The sequence below is a fragment of the Brassica napus genome, chromosome C7, assembly GCF_020379485.1.
Source record: "Brassica napus cultivar Da-Ae chromosome C7, Da-Ae, whole genome shotgun sequence".
NCBI lineage: Eukaryota > Viridiplantae > Streptophyta > Magnoliopsida > Brassicales > Brassicaceae > Brassica > Brassica napus.
The window spans coordinates 39,904,736-39,927,005 of record NC_063450.1 but is presented as its reverse complement, the minus strand read 5'-3'; the positions used below and the strand labels follow the sequence as shown (position 1 = coordinate 39,927,005).

The 22,270-nt window shown below is 35.8% G+C and overlaps 2 protein-coding genes and 1 pseudogene across 4 annotated transcripts; all 3 read left to right on the top strand.

Annotated features, from left to right (window-relative positions):
* The first annotated feature begins 374 nt into the window (after positions 1-374).
* On the top strand, positions 375-12,978 carry LOC111208224 (protein KINESIN LIGHT CHAIN-RELATED 2). 3 transcript variants are annotated; one of them, XM_048762130.1, is made up of 3 exons: positions 375-632; positions 897-2,655; positions 12,502-12,978. In XM_048762130.1, the coding sequence occupies exons 2-3, from the start codon at positions 899-901 to the stop codon at positions 12,599-12,601; spliced, it is 1,857 nt and encodes a 618-aa protein (XP_048618087.1). In that variant the 5' UTR covers positions 375-632; positions 897-898; the 3' UTR covers positions 12,602-12,978. The 3 variants fall into 3 exon arrangements, with proteins under 3 accessions (XP_048618087.1, XP_022562856.2, XP_022562855.2); XM_022707135.2 differs by lacking the exon at positions 12,502-12,978 and adding an exon at positions 2,739-3,185; XM_022707134.2 differs by lacking the exon at positions 12,502-12,978 and adding an exon at positions 2,739-3,185 and having other exon boundaries at positions 380-632; positions 879-2,655.
* On the top strand, positions 3,785-5,953 carry LOC106349221 (annotated as a pseudogene).
* Positions 12,979-19,979: 7,001 nt separating the features above from the next.
* On the top strand, positions 19,980-21,388 carry LOC106352393 (inositol polyphosphate multikinase beta). The gene is made up of 2 exons (XM_013792031.3): positions 19,980-20,126; positions 20,338-21,388. The coding sequence occupies exon 2, from the start codon at positions 20,352-20,354 to the stop codon at positions 21,195-21,197; it is 846 nt and encodes a 281-aa protein (XP_013647485.3). The 5' UTR covers positions 19,980-20,126; positions 20,338-20,351; the 3' UTR covers positions 21,198-21,388.
* The last annotated feature ends 882 nt before the right edge of the window (positions 21,389-22,270 follow it).

Genomic DNA, 22,270 nt, shown 5'->3' with positions numbered 1-22,270 from the left:
GATGTATATTACAACATTGAATGGAACTCTAAAAAAATTCCAGAAAATTATTTAGAAAGAGAGAGAGAGAGGTGCGAGTAGGGGAGAAGTCATCTTCTTTATTGCTTCAAGAGTCAATCTTCTTCAACCTAATGATAACTCTATTCTTTTAGGGTTCTTTAATTTATTTGTAACTCCTTTTTTTTTTTGTAATGATATCATTAATAACATGAAAAAGAGTCGGTTATCATCTTCCTTATCTTTAATCTATTCAATAATTGAATTAAAAGGTGGACTGAGAATTAATTAACTACACCTTGTAGACCCACAAAATAAAAGAAAACATGCCCCTTTTTTCTTTACATATTGCCTATACTATACATAGGACAGTGAAAGAGTTTGTCATAAATGTGGTTGCTTCATCTCTCTCTATCTCATTATCTTACCTTGTGGAGTGTGAATGTATATTTTGTATACATTAGCTATGAGACACTGAAAAGGATGATATAAAAAAAAAGAGCACCAAGAACTGAAAAGTACAAGACACCAAATCCTCCATCTTCGATTTTTATCTCTACACCCAGCTAAGCCAACGAAGCACACAATTCAACTTCTTCTTGCCTTCTTCAAGAGTCACAGAGAGACACGTATAGGTACGATCTTTATCTCCAATCTCTTCAAATTTTTCGTTTTTCTCTTCTGATCTGGTGTTTATGCTCTGTTTTAAAATACTATTATGCTCTGTTAATAACTGAATCTAGATGAGTTCGTTAAGGTTCTTGTCCAATTATGGACTTATGTTTCGTCTTCTTGTCCTAACAGAAAGTCAAACTAACCATCTTCTTGTTTTAACTGATTTTAGTTCTTAGAAACCTGTTCTGAATTTTAATTTGATTCAGATTTATGGTTTGATTTAGGCATGGAGATAGGAGAGAGCCATGACAGAGGTAAAGAAGACTCGGCCGCCGTTCAAGCGTCACCGAGGAGTCCTTTAAGCTCCATAGATCTCGCCATGGACGGCGCCATGAACGCTTCCATCGAGCAGCTTTATCACAACGTCTGCGAAATGGAGAGCTCCGATGATCAATCCCCGTCGAGGGCGAGTTTCATTTCATACGGAGCCGAGTCGAGAATCGATCTGGAGCTGAGGCATCTCGTGGGAGGAGATGTTGGAGAGAGAAAGAAAGACGTTGTCTTGGAGAAGAAGGAAGAAAGCAACGAGGGTAGTAAAAACAGAGAAGGTAGCTTGAGCCGCAAGAAACCAGAGAAACTTGCGAAAACAAGCCCTAATGCGAAACTGAGGATATCTTCGAGGAAATCTCCGGATCTCAGGAAGGTGTCTGTAGATGAAGAGAGTCCTGAGCTAGGGCCGTTGTTATTAAAGCAAGCGAGAGAGATGGTTTCATCTGGCGAAAACCTAAACAGAGCTCTTGATTTAGCGTTACGTGCGGTGAAAGCTTTCGAGAAACGCGCGGAAGGAGAGTTGAATCTGGTCATGTCTCTACATATCTTAGCAGCTATCTACGCCGGTTTAGGCAAATACAACGAAGCGGTTCCCGTTCTCGAACGGTCCATCGAGATACCGATGATCGAAGACGGCGAGGACCACTCCTTAGCTAAATTCGCAGGGTGCATGCAGCTCGGCGACATGTACGGCCTAATGGGCCAAGTCGAAAACTCTCTTCTCCTCTACACGGCGGGTTTGGAGATTCAAAGACAAGTTCTCGGAGAGACAGATCCACGAGTCGGCGAAACTTGTCGGTACCTAGCAGAAGCGCACGTCCAAGCGATGCAGTTCGAAGAAGCCTCAAGACTCTGTCAAATGGCGTTGGACATACACAAAGAGAACGGTTCCACCGCTACAGCTTCCATCGAAGAAGCTGCCGATAGAAAACTAATGGGCCTCATCTGCGACGCCAAAGGCGACTACGAGGTCGCCCTCGAGCATTACGTTCTAGCGAGCATGGCTATGTCCTCACAGAACCATAGAGAAGACGTTGCGTCTATAGATTGTAGCATCGGCGACGCCTACATGTCTCTAGCTAGGTTTGACGAGTCGATATTCGCGTACCAGAAGGCTTTGGCTGTTTTTAAGCAGTCCAAAGGTGAGAGTCACTCCTCCGTTGCTTCGGTCTACGTCAGGCTTGCTGATCTCTACAACAAGATAGGGAAGCTGCGAGATTCGAAGTCCTACTGCGAAAACGCGCTTAGGATATACCTAAAGCCGTCTCCGGGGACTCCGATGGAAGAGGTTGCGACTGGTTTTATAGAGATCTCCGCGATTTATCAGTCGATGAACGAGCTTGACCAAGCTCTTAAGCTGCTGAGACGCGCGTTGAAGATATATGTGAATGCTCCGGGTCAGCAGAACACGGTTGCTGGTATTGAGGCTCAGATGGGTGTGATCTCTTACATGATGGGGAACTATCCCGAGTCTTACAACATCTTCAAGAGCGCGGTTTCGAAGTTTCGAAACAGCGGAGAGAAGAAGACGGCTATGTTTGGGATCGCTTTGAACCAACTGGGGCTTGCGTGCGTCCAACGTTACGCGATCAACGAAGCTGCGGATTTGTTTGAAGAGGCGAAAGGGATTCTGGAGAATGAGTATGGGCCGTACCATCCCGACACGTTGGCGGTTTATAGTAACCTTGCCGGAACATACGACGCAATGGGCAGGTATATTATTAACACATCTTTTTAGTCTAGGTTATGTTTTTGAGGTTTCTTGCGGTGTAAGCAATGTGTTTTTTGGTTTACAGGTTGGAGGATGCGATAGAGATACTAGAGTATGTTGTTGGGACAAGAGAGGAGAAGCTTGGGACGGCGAATCCGGAGGTTGAGGACGAGAAGCAGAGGCTAGCTGCTTTGTTGAAAGAAGCTGGAAGAGGAAGGAGCAAAAGAAACAGAGCACTTCTTACTCTTTTGGACAAGAACCCTGAGATTGAACCGAATTGTGGGCAGAGACCGGTTTATTGATGAACCGTGTTATTGTCCGGTGTAAAATGTATATATATATATATATACAAAATACGAGTACATATACGGTAACTACATGGTCGAGAGAAAAAGAAAGAAGAGGTTTTATGTTTTCTTATTTTATTAGAATCTCTGATTCAGAATACTACAAATATTCATGTTGCATTTGTATTTGTATCCATTGGCTTTGATTTTTTGTTATTAATAAAGAGTAAGAGCAATTCTCGTTATGATGCCTGACTAGATATTACGTGGAAAGTTGAACGATCCACCTCTTGAACTTCTTCAAAATCACCAAAAATACAGAAGAAGAAAAAAGTAATCATTTTATGAAAGTATGTAATCTTCTACCTATGGGTCTCTTTTGATTTTGAGCACTAATCCTGTTTTCACAAGTGTTTGGTTACTTAAATATATTTTGAAGTCTGAAAAACTTTTTGAAAGGACCACTGATTTGTGTGAGTCAAGAAAGTCTGCAACCAAGTAGGAAAGAACGTAGAAGCACTGTCATGTTCACAGGATGAATCTCATACAAAACAGCAACCTAATGTACACATATTATCTACGAGTAACATGAGAACATAAGAACGTTCCACCGTCTCGAAAGTTGTCACTAAAAGGAAGAAAAAAAAAACAAATTTGTTTCTAAGCAAATGTATCTTCATTAATTTTAACTGAGCTTGATAAATGTTCCTGATATCATCATCTTATTATCTTAAAATCATGTTTTTTTCGGTGTGATACTCTCTTCATTTCAAAAGAATATGGTTTTATAAGAATCTTTCTGTCACCAAATAAGTGTTTGAGAGGGAGTATATCTCTCTAGTATAGTAGTATATATAGTATACTCATATAAACAAAAGTTGATTACAGAAGTTTTATAATTTATCTTATCATCTTAACTTTAATAGTTAGCCATTCACTACTCTCTAGAGGGCAACGATAACCAAATCTGAATCAAATATCTAAGACACAAGACTTTGGAGAAATAAACGGATTAAAGTAAAGTACGCGAATGATGACTAGAATAAAAATTAATAATTGATTAAATACATAGGGCGGATACCTTTAGACCGACGAAAGTGAATAAGCAACGGCTGGATTCGAAAAGCAAAAACAAAAGCTTAACTAAAAAGAATAAAAAATATGTCCATCGAAACAAATGAGACCTTAGAGGTGTTCACGATACACTTTGCGTTACAACCCACCAATCCACCATGGTCCGATTGGACAATCTCTCCGATGAAGATTTTGTAAACTTGGATCTGTCCGATGAAGATAAAGCAAACTTCTATCAGTGGGATGAAGATAGTAAATACTTCTTTCAGTTCTGTGAAGACGAGGTGAAAAGAGTGAAGCTTCCTGGTCACGACCATCCTATGTCTTTTTTTCGCTCGTGCGGTCTATTGCAGTGGCTGCACCGAAATAAATGATAGCGGAGGCTACCATTGCTCTGACTGCGACATGTACTTGCACAAAGAATGTGCTGAGTCCCCTTCGGAGATTAATCATCCTTCCCACACGCGCCACCCCCTCACACTTCTCACGCAGGGAGCACCAGATGACTCCCACATCAACTCATGTCGCTTGTGCGGAGGAAAGTTTAGGAGACTCATCTACCATTGTTCCGAATGTGAATTCAGCTTGGATCCAGTATGCGCCCGGAAGCCCCCACCGCTTATTGTTGACCACTTAAAGGGGCATGAGCATGTACTCACACTCATGCCTAGGCTTATTTTCTTTACTTGCAACGCTTGTGGGATGGTTGGTGATCGGTCTCCTTATGTATGCCCACAATGTGATTTCATGATCCATAAAGATTGTATCTACTTACCCCGCGTCATAAACATCAATCGTCACCATCATCGCATTTCTCGTACTTATTTTCTTGGCTTAGAAATTGGGTATGCGGAGTTTGTCGTTTGAAGATTGATGGGAAATACGGGGCTTATTCTTGCCTGAAATGTCCTCAGTACGCTGTTCATTCAAGATGTGCCACGAGAGAGGATGTATGGGATGGGGAAGAACTAGAATATGAACCCGAAGAAGAGATGGAAGATGTTGAACCCTTCAAGGTGGTAGGTGAGAATCTCATTAATCATTTTACTCATGAAGAACACAATCTAAGATTCAAGGAAGGTGGTGGTGGTGAGGAGCGCATGCGTTGTCGCGCATGCGTCCTTCCTATAGATCTAGATTCGTTTTACAGTTGTGTTGATTGTGATTTTATCCTCCACGAAGTATGTGCGAATCTTCCTAGAAAGAAACGACATGTCCTACATAACACTTCACTTACACTCCAGACACATATTCCACATCACAAGCTATACAAGGGTGTTTTTCGGTGCTCTGCCTGCAAGGAGTTCTCTAGCGGATTCAGCTACATAGGTTGTGGTATTCAGTTAGATGTACGGTGTGGTTCCATCACTGAGCCCTTTGTTCACCAGGGTCATCCTCATCCCTTGTTTTTCACTTTACCAGATCCAAAGACATGCCGGTCTTGTGGCATCTGGCAATATAAGGTATTGAACTGTATTGAATGTGATTTTCCTTTGTGTTTTGGGTGTGCTACTTTGCCATATGTGGTTAGAAACCAAAAGCATGATAGACATCCTATAACGTTATGCTTTGGTGAAAAGGCGAGTACTGGTCAATATTGGTGTGATATATGTGAAACACGATTGAATCCCAGCAAATATTTCTACACATGTGAAGATTGTGCCAGCACTCTCCACGTTCACTGTGTGCATTTAGAAGGCTTGTTACACGTCAAACCGGGGAACAAATTTTCATACTTTGGCTATGGTTTTGAGATGGTTCTAGGAAATCGCATCAACAGGCCACGTTGCGAATCCTGCTACGAGCTATGCGTAGGTTCCTTTCTACTGAGCACTGACTACAAAGATATGTACGCATGTTCTAAAAGTTGTTTGTATGAATTTCCCCAACGTTGAATTTTCTAGGATATATAATGAAGTATTTTATGTGCCTTTTGATTAATCTCTTTGTATAATATAGCTTTCTTTTAATTTTCGACTTTCACTTCTAGTAAAGCTTAGTGACCAAAATGTATTTTGACAAACAAATCCTCTGCCAGAAAAATTAAATGGTTGTTTGAACTTAAACTAGACAAACACATGACTGAATCTGTCCACAAGTCCCACTCACATGCGGCAATGCAGACTCCCAGCCCATGCAACCACTTATAAAGTTGACTTAATTAGGTCTAAGCATAAAATCCGTTACCCAAAATCTGAGCCGAAAACTTTGTACCCGGTAAAGAATGAAAAAAAGTGTCTAAATAGGTCTTGTATAGTGTTTTTGCACGGGTCATTAATATATTTATTGATCGGGACCGTGAGGCTCTGTTGAAGTATGGTTTGGCTGTTTTCTCTATGAAGTATTGGCCATCACATAGCTAATCATGCAAATTAAACTGATGTATAACTATAAGAAGTATATGTTATGTATGACAACATCCTTCAACTTAATGTTATTATGTAATTAATATCATGAGTTTAATTTCATTCATCCAAAAACTGATGTAGATGTTAGAGACCGTTTAAATATCTCGTTTCATCAATTAAAATATGACCGACCTGACCGTAATTTAACAGAAATTATATTTTAATCCACGCTTAAGCGTAAAAATATTTTTAACAAAATATAATTTACAAATCAATATGTTTTAACATTTTTTATAGGTAGTGTTTTAACATTTTTATTTTAGTATATCTCCAAGCTATATAATTATATTATTTTTATTTACATATATAAGATATAATGTAATTTTGTTTTTTAATTTTTTTTTTTTGTCATCAACTTAAACAGACTCATACAGACTCTGTAAACCAAACGGGAAGATGTTGATCCATGTGAACGATGAAAGACGGCTGCTTCCTGATACTACGTGCTAGGCTGTCCGCCTTTGTATTTTGCGTTCTTTGTACATGGACGATCTCTAATCGTGAAAAACTTTTTTTCAGGACTTTAATATCTTCTAAATAACTTGCAAAAACTAGTCATTCTTCTGGTTCCGAAACCATCTTCACCAATTGAGAACAATCTGTTGCAAACGTAATCTGAAATTGATGTAAGTTTCTCATACATACCATTGCCTAGAGTAGTGCTTCCATCTCCGCATGGAGAGGAGAGAGACTAGCCCGAACATTCCTCGCCCCCATCAGCCCATCAAAACCTTCTAAAGTACTGAACCAACCCTGTCCGGAGAAACCATCATTCTCTTTCCAAGAACCATCTGTGAAACACCATCTACCTGGGATTAACGGTAATGACGTAACCTCTTCATGTGATATTGTCCTCTGTTCCTTTGCTATTTGCGCTTCAGTCCAAAGTGTGGACTCTATTTCTGGCAATTTGAGTGTATCCCTAGGATCAATATCCAGCTTGCTAAAAACTTTATTATTCCTTCCTTTCCAGATGTACCATAGAATCCATACAAACTGATGATCATCTAATTGCAGAGAAACTCTCCACAAAAGATGATCCATGTTTGTAAAGAGAGACCTTGTTGGGAAGATAGCTGGATTTGATGGTATCTTTGAGAGAGCCCAAACCTGTAGTGCTGGAGGACATTCAAAAAACACATGGTTAATTGATTCCTCCTCAGCTCCGCTTCTTGCACAACATATATCACCAGTTATCCCTCGCGCTTGCAAATTTTTCTTGACTGCTACACATCCCGTTACCAATTGCCATTGAAAATGTTTTATCTTTGGTGGACACCATATTTTCCAGCAGAACGACTTCAAAGCGTCTACTGAAGGTCCAACCATTACTGGTGATCTTTCCCTTTCTGGGTAAACCCGCTCTACCTGATATCCTGATTTGCCCGTATATTTTCCATTATTTGTAAAATGCCAACCATCTCTATCTACCATCTGGGTTCTGCTCAAAGGTATACTTTCTATAATTTTCACATCTTGTGGGTCCACTAAAGCCTGAATTGCCTGAAAATTCCAATTTCGCGAAGTAGGATCAATGAGAGAATCCACTATGAGATCTGGGTAAAGATTGTGTTGGTTTTTATTAGCTGGTCTCGGGCGAGTGGTTGGGAGATAAGGATCATTCCATACCGATATAGATGATCCTGATCCCACCCGTTTAATTAGTCATTTGCTTACCAGAGATCTAGCAGATGTAATACTCCGCCAGCCATATGACGGAGAGTATGAGCGAATCGGTTCCAGGGTTGCATTTCTGTAATACCGACATTTGAAACACGAGAGAATAAAGTATTAGGCTTCTCAATCAAACGCCATAACTGTTTACCAAGCATCTCTGTGTTAAAATCAGTGATGTCTTTGAATCCCAATCCTTCTTCCTCCTTGCTAACACATACTTTGTCCCATGATTTCCAATGCATTCCTCTTGTGCTTCCCCCTGGACTCCACCAAAATTGTGCTACCGCGCTTGTCAATTTTTTTGCGGTTGCCTTAGGTAATCGATAGCAAGACATCACATGATTTGGTAATGCCGTAACTACTGATTTAATAATCACTTCTTTTCCACCTTTTGTGAAAAACTTAAAAGTCCATCCGTTAACTCTTTTGTTTAGTCTATCTTGCACAAAGCTGAAAACATGAATCTTTGAGCCCCCAAGATTTTCTGGTAATCCTAAATAAGTTCTCATTCCTCCAAGATTTTGAATACCCAAAATATCCCTACAATCCTGTCTAACTGATTCTTCGATCTTGTGCCCAAATTGGATCGAAGACTTATCAAAATTAATGAGTTGACCTGATACCATCTCGTATTCCTTTAAGATCCTAAGAATATATTGACATTCTTCTCTTTGGGCTTTACAAAAGAAGAGACTATTATCCGTAAAAAGCAAATGAGAAATTGATGGGCATGCTCTGGCTACCTTCATACCTGTCAGATGTTTCTCACTCTCCACCTTTTTAATATTTGCAATCAAAGCCTCAGTACACAGTATAAATAGATAAGGAGATAAAGGATCTCTTTGTCTTAACCCCCTCTGTGGAATAATGAGACCACGTGGTTGGCCATTCAGTAGAACCCGATATTGAACCGATGATATACACCCCATCATTAGCTTAATCCAGTGAAGATCAAAGCCCATCTTTTCTAGTAAAGCCTTAATAAAATCTCATTCCACTCGATCATACGCTTTAGTCATATCTGCTTTAATTGCCATATACTTTCCTTGACATGCTTTATTAGTCCGTAACCCATGAAACATCTCCTGGGCTATAAGAATGTTATCAGTTATCAACCGCCCAGCCACAAAGGCCGATTGAGTTTCTGAGATGAGGGACGGAAAACATAATTTTCAGCCGCTGACACAATACCTTCGATATAATTTTATATCCGACATTACATAGACTAATTGGCCCCAGCTCCGTCATTCTTGTTTTTAATTATTTTAATCAGGTTTCTTATGAACTTTTAATAACATTTATATAATTCTTATGATTAATTTTGTAATTATATTATTTGATAATTTTTTTAATTCTAAAACTTATTTGACTTCAATTTATTGACTCTTCACATTTTATTTGCTTAAAACTTATTTGATATCAACTTAAACCAAACATAATCTTGCGTATATAACTATTAATTATATACTTTTAATTTATTATTTTTGTCTAATGTCTTTCTCACTAATTTATCTTTTTTTTTGCAGGTTTTTCATCACATGATTCTCATCTTCCACTCCTTTAAAGGTAGGTTTATTAATTTTAGATATTTATTTTTGTGTGTTCTATAAAGGTAGATCTATCTAATCTTCCACTCATTTTCTCTGTTTTTAAGTCATTTAAACATTTTTTGATATGCAAGTTTTTCATATCTGGATTTGGATATGCAAGTTTTTCAGATCTGGATCAGATTTTGGAAGACTTCTGGGAAGTCTTCTAAAATATAATGCACTAGAAGACTTCCAGGAAGTTTTTTTTCTGACGAATTCTTCTCATATGTCTCCCTTTCATAACAGATCTGCGTGTTTTGGTAAGTTTTTATGTCTGATTTTTCTTCATTTGGTAACATATATTGCATAAAGTTCTTACATTTTTTCAAACTAAACCTCTCCAAACCCACTCTAATATCTTTGTCTTGAAAACACCTAAATTTATATGAATTTTTCATTTTTGTCTCATGTCTTTCTTACTGATCTATATTTTTTGTTGCATGTTTTTAATCAGATGGTTCTCATCTTTCACTTGGATATGTACTTTGTATGTTCTACAAAAATATATATATTTAATCTTCCACTCATTTTCTATGTTTTTAAGTCATTTGAATGTTTTTTAATATGCATGTTTTTCAGATCTTGGTTTGATATACATGTTGTTCATATCTGGATCAGACTTTGGAAGACTTCCTGGAAGTCTTCTGACGGAGTCTTCTTCCATATCAAGTGGAGTCCAAGCTTGTCTTTGTATATGAATGATCTATAATAATTTTGTTTGTGGTCTGTTTTGTGATTTGCATGTGTACTCTTTTAGTTGTGATTTTTTTTTTTGTAAATTTGAAGAGATATTAATGAAAAAATTTCGTAAATATGTTCATTTCCCACAATATTATCTTGCCAAAATTACTTGACATAATTGAAGTTATTGATACAACTTCAATAGCAAAACATAATAACACAAAAAAAATTAATCAAATTTATTACAACTAAGGGAGAATAATTCTCAAAAAAACTTAGTCAAATTCACAAAAGATAAAACATTACATAAGTTCAAAGATAGAACACTTTCATTAGAACTCTTCTGGAAAGTCTTCTCGGAACACTTAAATTTAAAGCGGAAAATTGAAATATAAGCGGCAAATTTAAGCGGAAAAATTAAATTTAAGCGGGAAACTCAAAATTAAGTGAAAATTGAAATTTCAAATTTCTTGAAAGTTAAAAAGTATATCTTATGATCTAAGAAGACACATTAAACCATATTACTTGATATTCTAGAAGTTACTTAACACTTTTGAAAATTAAATAAACATATCTTAAAGTTACTTAAAAAAATTACAAAAAACTAACATAGAAGACTTCCATGGAAGTCTTCTCGAATTAACTGGAAACATTAATACACATGAATGTTGGTAAACTCATAATTAAAACCAATTAAGCTATGAATTTCATTCAGGAGCTTAAATATCGACTAATATACATGAATTAACAAGAAACTATTAAAAAAAATTTCATAGTTTTAGAGAAAATGAAAATTTATAAACATTGAAGTTTAGACTTCTAGGAAAGTCGTCAATTTAGGTCATTTTTTCAATTGACCGGATTGTGTCAGAAATTTGACTTTTCTAAGACTATTTACTTGTAAGTTGTCCAAAAGAAAAATAAAACTAATTTTTTATTATAATCAGACGACTTCCATGTAAGTTGTTTCATGTAATTCAAATTTCTGACACAATCCGGTCAAATGCAAAATTAATCTGTTTATCCTAGACGACTTACATGGAAGCCGTCTCCGGTATTTTCGAGATTTTTTTTAACAAACAAAAACGGGCGACTTCCATATAAGTCGTCTCTGAAAACACATTTAAAGTCAATTGCAAAATTAACCTCTACATTGACCAGACGACTTCCATGTAAGTCTTCTGACGAACAGATTTGGAAAAAAAAAACTTATTTCATAGTTTCAACCATTGAGATAATTTGTTTAGCACACAAAAGTCTTCTCCAAGCACCCAAAATCTCAAACAAAAGTGACTCACCAAGAATAATTTCATAGTAATAGAAATACATGTCCTACCGAAACAGAATTTGTGTAACTTGCTATCCTATAATCTTGCCTAACAGGCAAAGATTTCACTCCGCGAAAAAGATGATTCATTCGGATCAACATGAAATCGTTAGCTTCAATGGCTCTATGAACCATAAAAACTTTAGAATCAAAATCTTGGGTTTTTTTGGATGAATATGGAGAGAAAGTGAAAAAGATGTTGTTTTTAGTTCATAAGAATTGAAAAAAAATAAGTGTAAATCGATTTGAAGTACATTAAAAAATTCAAATTAGTTGTTCATTGTAGTTGGTGTATTGATGAGATAAAAAGACAATTTTGGAAGAAAAAATAATAATTACATTTTCATGAATAATCTGAATATGTGGGGTGAATAAGACACACAAAATTTTCAAAAGAATCATAGGTTAGTTTTGTGTTTAACTTTAAGTTTTAAGCCAATTTTGCAAATAGCCCTAAAAAAATCTAATTAAGTGATTTCTCAAGTTGATATAGAGGAGGACGAGATTTATTCATTATTACAATATTTATTCATCTCCCGACAAGATAGCTTATCCGGTCTTTTTTCTTTTTGTAAAAGTTATCTGGTCATTGTTTATTCGACGTTTCTTATTCTACTACATAAACAACTACTCATTCGTCTTTTGATCTTTGTTTTCGCACCACTGGAGATTTTACTTGGTAATATTTTCTTCCTCGTTGTTAATTTTGTTTCTTCGTCTTCGCGCCAGGTTCTTTTTATTTTAGGTTATGTTTTTGAGGTTTCTTGAATCTTGCGGTGTAAGCAATGTGTTTCTTGGTTTGTAGGTTAGAGGATGCGATAGAGATACTAGAGTATGTTGTTGGGACAAGAGGGGAGAAGCTTGGGATGGCGAATCCGGAGGTTGAGGACGAGAGCAGAGGCTAGCTGCGTTGTTGAAAGAAGCTGGAAGAGGGAGCAAAAAAAAACAGAGCACTTCTTACACTTTTGGACAAGAACCCTGAGATTGAACCGAATTGTGGGCAGAGACCGGTTTATTGATGAACCGTGTTATATACAAACTTCGAGTTCATATACGGTAACTACATGGTCGAGAGAAAAGGAGAGAAAAGGTTTTATGTTTTCTGATTTTATTAGAGAAAAAGAAAGAAGAGGTTTTATGTTTTCTGATTTTATTAGAATCTCTGATTCAGAATACTACGAACATTCATGTTGCATTTGTATTTGTATCTGTATCTATTGGCTTTTGATTTTTTTTTGTTTGTTATTAATAAAGAGCAAGAGCAATTCATTTCTCGTTATCATTTCCTGACTAGATATTACGTGGAAATTAAGTTGATATGATCACCTTTGAATTTCTTCGGTTTATTATTCAAAAGCACCAAAAATACAGAGAGAAGATAAAAGTAACCATTTTATAAAAGTGTGTAATTTTCTACATAGGAGTCTTTTTTGATTTTGAGCACTAATCTTGTTTCACAAGTGTTTGGTTACTTATATGTATTTTGAAATCTGAAGATCTTTTTAAAAGGAGAACTGATTTCATCACTGAACCATTTGTTCACCAAGGTCATCCTCAATCCTCATCCCTTGTTTTTCGCTTTACCAGATCAAAAGACATGCGGGGCTTGTGGCATCAGTCAGTATAAGGTATTGAAGTGCATTGAATGTGAATTTTCTTTATGTTTTGAGTGCGCTACTTTACCATATGTGGTTAGAAACCAAAAGCATGATAGACACATCCTATAACCTTATGCTTTGGTGAAAAGGCGAGTCCAGGTCAGTGTTGATAACTGTATAACCTATACTTATATACTAGGTATTGACGTGTTAATTTTTACTTTTTTAATAAATTGACATTTTATTTTTCATGATTAGTATTATATATTTTATATATGTCATAATATAATTAAATGTGTGAGTATTTGTATACTTTTAGATTTATATACATCATAATCGAATCCAAATTAAATAGGGTAATATGGTTACTTTTGAATATTTGGTTATTTTTAGGTTAAGTTTAGTTTGAATTCAAAATACCCGAACTGAATCGGTTAATATTGTTACTTTTGGTATAAATATCCGAATCGGCCTCAGATACATTAGTTTTTGGATATTTGTAGGTTTCTATATATCAAAAGCAAATTCATCTAGACTTGGAAAGATCCGATTCGAAACCCACATGCAAATTTATAATACCCGAATAAAACCTAGTTTCAAAACTCGAAAAAACTGATACCCAAAAGAAATAACTCCTAGTTGAATAAGTACACGAATGTCCATGTCTAACTGATTATGTAAACAAATGAAAAAATTTTGTTAATATTTTTGAATTCCTGTCAATTTATTTAGTAAAAATAATAAATGAAAAGGTTAGAATTGATTAAAAATAGAATGAAAATCTGTAAAAATCACTTAAAATTAGGTAAGTATTATTATGTATTGCTATTCATATTTCCAAACAATTCTCATTTATAATGTTATCAATGTCTCCAAACAATTTTCATTTGTACTTCAGTTTGAATAATATAGACTTCGTCCTAGTTAACTATATTTTCTTTCAACATAACAAAAGACGACACCACCGTGTCTCTCAAAAAAATATGACCTTTACATTCTAGCATCTAACACCAACAATGCTAGCCAAAAGATACTCCAATGTCTAAAACATACAACCACAACTCCAACAACCAGTCCTGGTCAATTATATATAAATGAGTATTTATTTTTTATATTTTTTTTAAAAAAAAATAGATTTTACTTCAGATCGGATGTATCTGAATTGAACCGATAAAACCCGATTTTGAACAATAAATAATTAATTTATGAGTTTTAAGATACAATACAAATTAAAGATCCATAATTTTTGTTCATAAGTCAAAACCAAATTTCCTTGGATGTGAATTATAGCCTAGGAAGCTTATTTGGTTTAGAGAATTTTGAAAAATTATATGAATTATAGAAATAAATAAAATGATTTGAGACAAAATATTAAAAAAAAAAAAAAAAACTGTGATCCAAAAAACTCGCTCTATGTATTTCAGAACCAGAATAGAGTCAGATTTCGTTATTTTTCAAAATTGTTTTCTGGAAGGTCACTAAATTGTTTTCTGTTGTGAATGAAGAGGGGAACTTGTGTGTATTATTAGGTCGACCAACTGGTCTTTATATACATATGGTAATGACGGTCTAAGTACTGGATCGACATGAGATCGTACTTATCCTTAACTAGATAATGACTAGCAAAACGTAAGATAAACACCAACTATAATGTAGATAAACACAAGAGTAGATAGGCGCCAGTATGATCCTGCGGATGGGCTTGGCCCGTCTTGCTACACGGGCTGATAAATGGGTCGATCACTAAATGGTTTATAACACTCCCCCTTGATCGACACATCCGGTCAAGGTTCATTCATGCTTTGGATGTTGCCTCATTAAAACCTCTCTTGACAAACCCAAAACCCAATGTGGTAAAAGGGAAAACAAGACAGGAAAAAGAGTACAACACATGAACTCCCCCTGATGAATGCATCACTGTAGTAGACGCATTCCCATCTGGTATCCGAGTCTTCTTGAACGTTGAAGTTGCCTATGACTTGGTGAAGATGATCAGCTGGATTCTCCTTGAATGAACTTGTAAGTCTTGGACGTTGGTATGTCTTTTGGAACTCCATTAAGATGTGGTCAGGATGTACATCTTTGCTGCTGATCACTCCATGTCTTGGTTGAACTGATGGTGCTTCAAACGGTGCTCGGATGGACTTTATAATCTGCAATAAAACTTTACTTGCAGGTCCTTTTTCATGTCCCACGGATTCTCTTTGGTTATATGGCTTTCCCAAAACGTGGACATTCAATATATATTGAGTCATAGACCCAGAACACATACGAACAACTTTACTTCATATCTTTCGTTCATTCGGACTTATATCTCTTCGTATGTGCCAATGGCTTTATCCATTGTAATCAATCATTTTTTATTTTCTTTTGTCGATCCATGTTGAGCTATAGACCTTGTCTATATTCGTTCATAATCATGAGTGTCTAAGGTCATACCATCAATAATTATTTGCTGCAATGAAACTCATCACACAATGAATTCGCAGTCATACACTCATGTCCTTTGTACATGGTTATCGATCTTTTCTTGCTTTAGCAATGCTTATAATCATTAAGCCACGACCAGACATCCTTCTGGTCACTATCCTGGTTTATGGTTCTCACTTAGGCGTGCTGACTTAATCATACACACACACACACGGCTATGATTTTTCTACAGACTTTCCATATGTAAAACATAGTCTGTTTAATCAATCGATAACTTGTATCATTGAACCTTTGAACCATTAAACCTTTTTCTCTCAGTTGGTCTTTATTATGATCACAAGGAATTATAATATTTTCTGTATGGACTGACTGCACTAAGTAAATACTTAGTCTTTCATATTACTTACAGCTGCTGTATATTACAATCCATAAACAACTTAGGAACAAAGCTTGTTCTATGAGAATTTCTTTCTCATATTTCTATGGTACGTTGATACCTTTATCCAGTGATCCATTTGCTGCTTACTACACCATTATTTCTTTAGTAAATATCCAGACAAAATCAAACTTGATTTTCTGTAGTAGCATCCACCATATAGAAGCATATCTCTTTATAAATTGTTCCTTGGTCCTTGTGAGTATCCTTATGTAATCAAACTATACTTGAACGTTATTTAGAAGGAACATGGACACACTATACCATGTGGTCATGTCCTTTAATCTCACGGAATTTCTTATCTCACAGGATCCATTCACTGGTTTCTTTCTTAGATGGCTTTTCTGTATGTACATGGTTACTACGCCCATCTGTCTTATAATTACTTTGAATTCTTTGAACACCCCACGTCCCTATATAGGTTTTATAAGTACTCTACGTGGTTTCATGATCCTCAGGTTATATCCTTCAAATCCCAAGTACTACAATCTTTTATGAGCTCTTATGTATGTAAATACATCTTTGGTGTTAACACTCTTTATCTTTAGTTTCATACTGTTCCAGACATGATCTAATTAGATTTTGAGATCTTATTATCCAAGACCTTCATACCTTGCAGTTTGGCGTCCCAAACTACATGGTCTGGTACCTTAGATGTGTGGTTGCGCAACCTTATTTCTCTGTCTGAACTGGTTTTTCTTATGAACTCGGATTTGTACGATTCTGAGCACCTTTCATTACTTTCCGAGGTTCCTTATTATTTGGAACTTATTTTTCTATCTCTAATAGACATTGTAGCAACTTGATTGTGTCTCTTAGACATCTAATTCGTGGTGCTTAAGCTGGTATGACATAGTCATTTTTTCTTTTCGGGTCAGTGTGTCTGGCATATATTTCTGCTAGCTTTTATATCTTTTGATCATATTCTTTTAGAACGTCTAGATCATAATCTTTGGTCTGGGGATCTTGCCAAGACAACTATGGTTGATACCATTATATTTCTCTTTTACTCTTTACTCTTTATCAGCTTGATAACTTTCTCCTTTCAAAGTTGGATAATCATATTACTATCTTTTGTAATCTGTGTTCTTGGCCACTTGATTAAATCATCCATGTTTTGCACAAGATACATTATAGTTTCGTGGAGGAAGTCTTATTTATCTAATATATATTCCCAATCCTCATCTGAGGTTCCATCTTAAATGGCACACATATATGTGGTGGAATATTCGTATTTTCTTAAGATGGTTTGTGTATATGTCTGGTTTATGACCCTTAATCATTCAGAGGTGGGAATGTCTATGCTTACATGTATGGCCTGATGTAAATCAATATTTATATACATAATGTCATTAAGCTTTAGGCTGGACGTGGGTGATGTACCATTAGTGAGAGCTTTTGAAGCTTTCCAGCCGTGTATATTATGGTTGTAAACCATGGAATCCGAATTTATGATATGATCATGGACTGTGGGTTTTAGTCCTCTCTCCCCCTCATGAACATACATAATTTCGTAGTGCTTAGGACAGTGGAGCCTTAATTATTTTAGTGATTTTCCCTTTTGTGTACTTATAACACATTGTGAGATTTTATGGGATCACTTTTGTGTCTTAATTAATTTTTCATCATGTTTTGGATCAAGATGGCTAATATGGTCATGCCATAAGTGTTTATTTCGTGGTGAACCATACTGGTTACCATGGCTTTATGTCTCTTTCATACTGATCCTTAGCATATAATAAATCAGTAGAAAATATGGGTATAGGCATTCATAATGCTTTTAGGCGATTTTTCAAAAATCTGAAAGGAATCGTATTTTCTTTGTTCACTGGATCAATGTAGAATGTTATAAATCTTTATAACTCAATGGATCTGAATAATGTCGTGTCTTTTGCCATTGTCAGTACCAATTAATTGATTTCAAGTGATTGTAGGAAGGTAAAATTGAACCTATACAATCAAGATGAAGTTAAATCTATGCGAGAAATCAATCTATCAGTGAACTGACTCATTAGTCTACACCCAACAATTGATTTTATGTGATTGCAGGAAGGTAAAGTTAAACCTATACAATCAAGGTAAAGTTAAACCATGCATGAAATAAACTATCAGTGGACTGATTATCCTTTTATTAAGGTTTTATTTGTTATTTAATCAAGAATCATCAAGCAAGATCAAGCAAGATAATATATAAAAACAAAATCGTTTTTATTATTTCAATAACATAAATGAATAACAAATAAACCAATTCAATCATGAAATCAGGTTAGGGTTTTCGAAAAATATACCATATATTTATTATTATTTTTTTTTGAAAAAATAATCAAATCATAAATTATTGTGACTTAAAAAAATAAATCAGGAAGATTTGATTTATTCAAGCAATTTATTATATACTTTTCGATTTAAAAATAAATATATTTTCTCAGATATATCTCAGATATTTCGATTTAAAAAAAAAATATTTTTTTCAATCCTAATCAAGTTCTAGTCGTTATCAATCATCAGGAAAACAAATTTCTCAGACAAGAACATGAGGTAAAACCTCGGATTAATTTATGAAACCATGATCAGATTTTCAAAAAAAATTATGTAACATGCAGTCCTTAAAAGTTCTAGTTGATTCAGATCAGATAAGAACATTAAACAGGACAATAATGATAAGTTTAAGCAAGTAACAGTCGGTTTCTTTCAACATATAGCAGTCAAATTTTTAAAAAAATTGTTTAACTTTCAATCCTAAACAGTTCTAATGTCAAACTATCATCAGGAAAAGTTTTAAACAATTTTAAAATCAGTTTCAGATTAAGAACATGTTCAAAACAAGTTCAGGTTCGAGATTTTAAAGAGTTTATGGTTTCTGGTTTTATTTTATTTGCAGAGACATGTTGCTAAATATAGCTACATGTATTTAGCAACATGGCTGCGGATGAGGGTATTTAATACTTTATGGGTTTTAGATGAGTTTTCGATGATACCTGAAAACTTTTGATGGGTTGATCGGTCTATCAGTTAGAGATCTTCCTGGTTAGTTGATGGATTGCTCGGAATTATTGTTTTTGTTGCTGCTTGTTGGAATAGGAGACTGGTGTATGGTTGAGAGAGATTTTGGTTTCTGGAACAAATTTTCCGTCTGTATTGTAGCTGAGCGTGAGGGCGCGTCCGAACTCCGATTGATGCGGGGTTAGCGGCGTTGGCTTCGTCTCGTCAAGAGCTTTAATTTGGTATCTGGCTCGTCGTCTGGATCCACCAGAGTTGAGGGATAGAGCTGTTTGAAGTTCGTCAGGAATTAGAGTTTTTACTGCTCGGATTTATTTCTGGTTTTTTAGGGTTAGAGTTTATGAGAGCAACGTCGTGCTGATAACGTGTTGTGAATGAAGAGGGGAACTTGTGTGTATTATTAGGTCGACCAACTGGTCTTTATATATATATGGTAATGACGGTCTAAGTACTGGATCGATATGAGATCGTACTTATCCTTAACTAGATAATGACTAGCAATACGTAAGATAAACATCAACTATAATGTAGATAAACACAAGAGTAGATAGGCGCCATTATGATCCTGCGGATGGGCTTGACCCGTCTTGCTACACGGGCTGATAAATGGGTCGATTACTAAATGGTTTATAACATTTTCTATGTATTTCAAATTATGTTTTTACAATTTTCTAATCACGACTCCGGTTTAATGTTTCAGTCGTTTTTTCCTTAAAAAAAATTGACAACATGTTTCAACCGATTTTCATAGTTAAAAAGAATTTATTCATTATTACAATATTTATTCATTATTACAATATTTATTCATCTTCCCGACAAGATAGCTTATCTGGTCGTTGTTTTTTCTTTTTGTAAAAGTTATCTGGGCATTGTTTATTCTACGTTTCTTATTCTACTACTGTACTACATAAACAACTACACATTCGTCTTTTGATCTTTGTTTTCGCACCCCTGGAGATTTTCTTGGTAATATTTTCTTCCTCGTTGTTAATTTTGTTTCTTCGTCTTCGCGCCAGGTTCTTAGTAGTTCGATTCAGTACTTAGTTTAATAGAAAGATCGTTGACTTTTAATACGCTTCTAGATATCTCAAGTCAATAGATGAAACTTTTTGATCCTCGTCTTTAAAGAAGGATACTAAGAAAATTTCTGGTGAAATCTTGTTTCTTATTATCGTAGATACTGTTTGCTGCATGAAGATGCTCAAGGACCCTGAACACCAAGTTGCTGGTCACATGGCTAAAGATGGGAGGCTTGGTCCGCTCGTGGACGGAGAAGGCCGATTCTTCAAGCCATTTCAGAGTAATGGTCGTGGGGAAAACGAGGCTAAGTTCTACGAGTCCTTCTCGTCCAACAAGAATGTTCCGGATCATATCCGTGGATATTTCCCCGTGTATCACGGCACTCAAGTAGTGGAAGCATCTAATGGATCTGGCAAGCTTCCACACATAGTTCTTGACGATGTTGTTTATGGTTACCCAAATCCCTCGGGAATGGATGTTAAGATTGGATCTAGGACATGGTACCCGGGTGTATCCCAACAGTATTTCAACCAATGCCTAAAGAACGATAGAGAGACCACCTCCGTTTCCTTGGGGTTTAGGCATGCTGGTTTTAAGATTTTTGACCACCAAGAATCGAGGTTTTGGATAGTCGAGTACAAGGTTGTTCATGGGTACAAAGTCGATGATGCTAGATTAGTTCTAAGGAAGTTTGTGTCATCGAACTCGCTAGCTGACTCGATACCAGACTGTGCATTTGCCTCGGAAGTTTATGGCAGTTCTAGTGGGATATTAGCGCAGTTATTAGAGCTTAAAGCTTGGTTTGAAACTCAAACGCTATACCATTTCAGTTCTTGCTCGGTTTATATGTTTTATGAGAATGAATCGATTTTGATGAAAGGAGGAGAAGGTGCGCGGGCACAAGTAAAGCTGGTGGATTTTACGCATGTTCTTGATGGAAATGGTGTCGTCGACCATAATTTCTTGGGTGGACTCTCCTCTTTTATCAAATTCATCCAAGATATACTTGAGAGCTAGGACAACAGCGATGAAACAGATACTTCTAGTTCTGAAAATGGAAACTAAGGATCATTCATGTTTTCCCTTCAATTGTATAATACTTTTGGTATACCAACCGAACCAAACCATTGTACTGTACTTCTCACTTGAGGATTAACCAAATCTCCATGAAACTTAGCTAAGCCTATGCAGCTTATTTGGTTTCCTGTCATAGCAAAGCTACATTGTATATTCAGGTAAGAAAATACTTGAAGAAGAAATAATGTCAACGTCAGCAAGTTGAAACATTAGTGAAAAGTATTACTTAGGAGCAGTTTTCATCTTAGAACATAATCTTACTCAAAAAGCCACTAAGACCATTGATTAAACCGGGGTTCTTAGAGTGGGTTCTTAGCGGAAGTTAAGAAACTGTTTCTTAACTTTTAACTAAAAAAGCTAAGAACCGGTTTCTAAAAACTCTGGGTTAATCATGCTCTAAGTTGTTTACTCAACTCTAAGCCAACATAACACCTAGAAACAGAATGTATGTTTTATTGTTGGCTTCACTTTTAGCTGTTTCTATATATCTGAATATTTACAAGTTAAATGCTCTTCATAATTATTCACAATGATAACAGTTGCTAAAAAAAAAAAATTATTCACATTGATTAAATTTTTCTTCATGATCTTGTTTTGTGTAATTTTCTTATATGTATCTCCGGATTCAGACAATATGCAAGACACTTGTCCAACGGCTCCGGGAGGACAAAGCATCTTAATGGCTATCCTTGCAAGAATCCGTATAAACGCTCAGGATTTCAAGTCCACCAAACTTACTGTAGCTGGAGACGCAGATAACTATCTCCAGTCGAACGTTGCAGTGCTCACTGCATCAGAGTTTCCTGCTCTCAACATTCTCGGCCTCTCTGTCACTCACCCACTGACCTGGAAAGGGACGGATCCATGTTAACAAATTTATTAGAAAGGGATTTAGTATGTAATACAAATTAGAACAAAATTTAAAATATCCGATTCGAATTTTAGCGAGTACCCGAAAGTCCTAGTCTAGTTATACAGTTAATAGGCAGAACATAATTTAAAAAAATATAAAT

What these genes read in the sequence shown, in the direction of transcription:
- LOC111208224 (XM_022707135.2), top strand. Translation starts at nt 899, where the DNA reads ATGGAGATAGGAGAGAGCCATGACAGAGGTAAAGAAGACTCGGCCGCC. An exon ending in ACATACGACGCAATGGGCAG is followed by an intron (nt 2,656 to 2,738) that starts GTATATTATTAA and finishes TTTGGTTTACAG; the next exon opens with GTTGGAGGATGCGATAGAGA.
- LOC106352393 (XM_013792031.3), top strand. Translation starts at nt 20,352, where the DNA reads ATGAAGATGCTCAAGGACCCTGAACACCAAGTTGCTGGTCACATGGCT.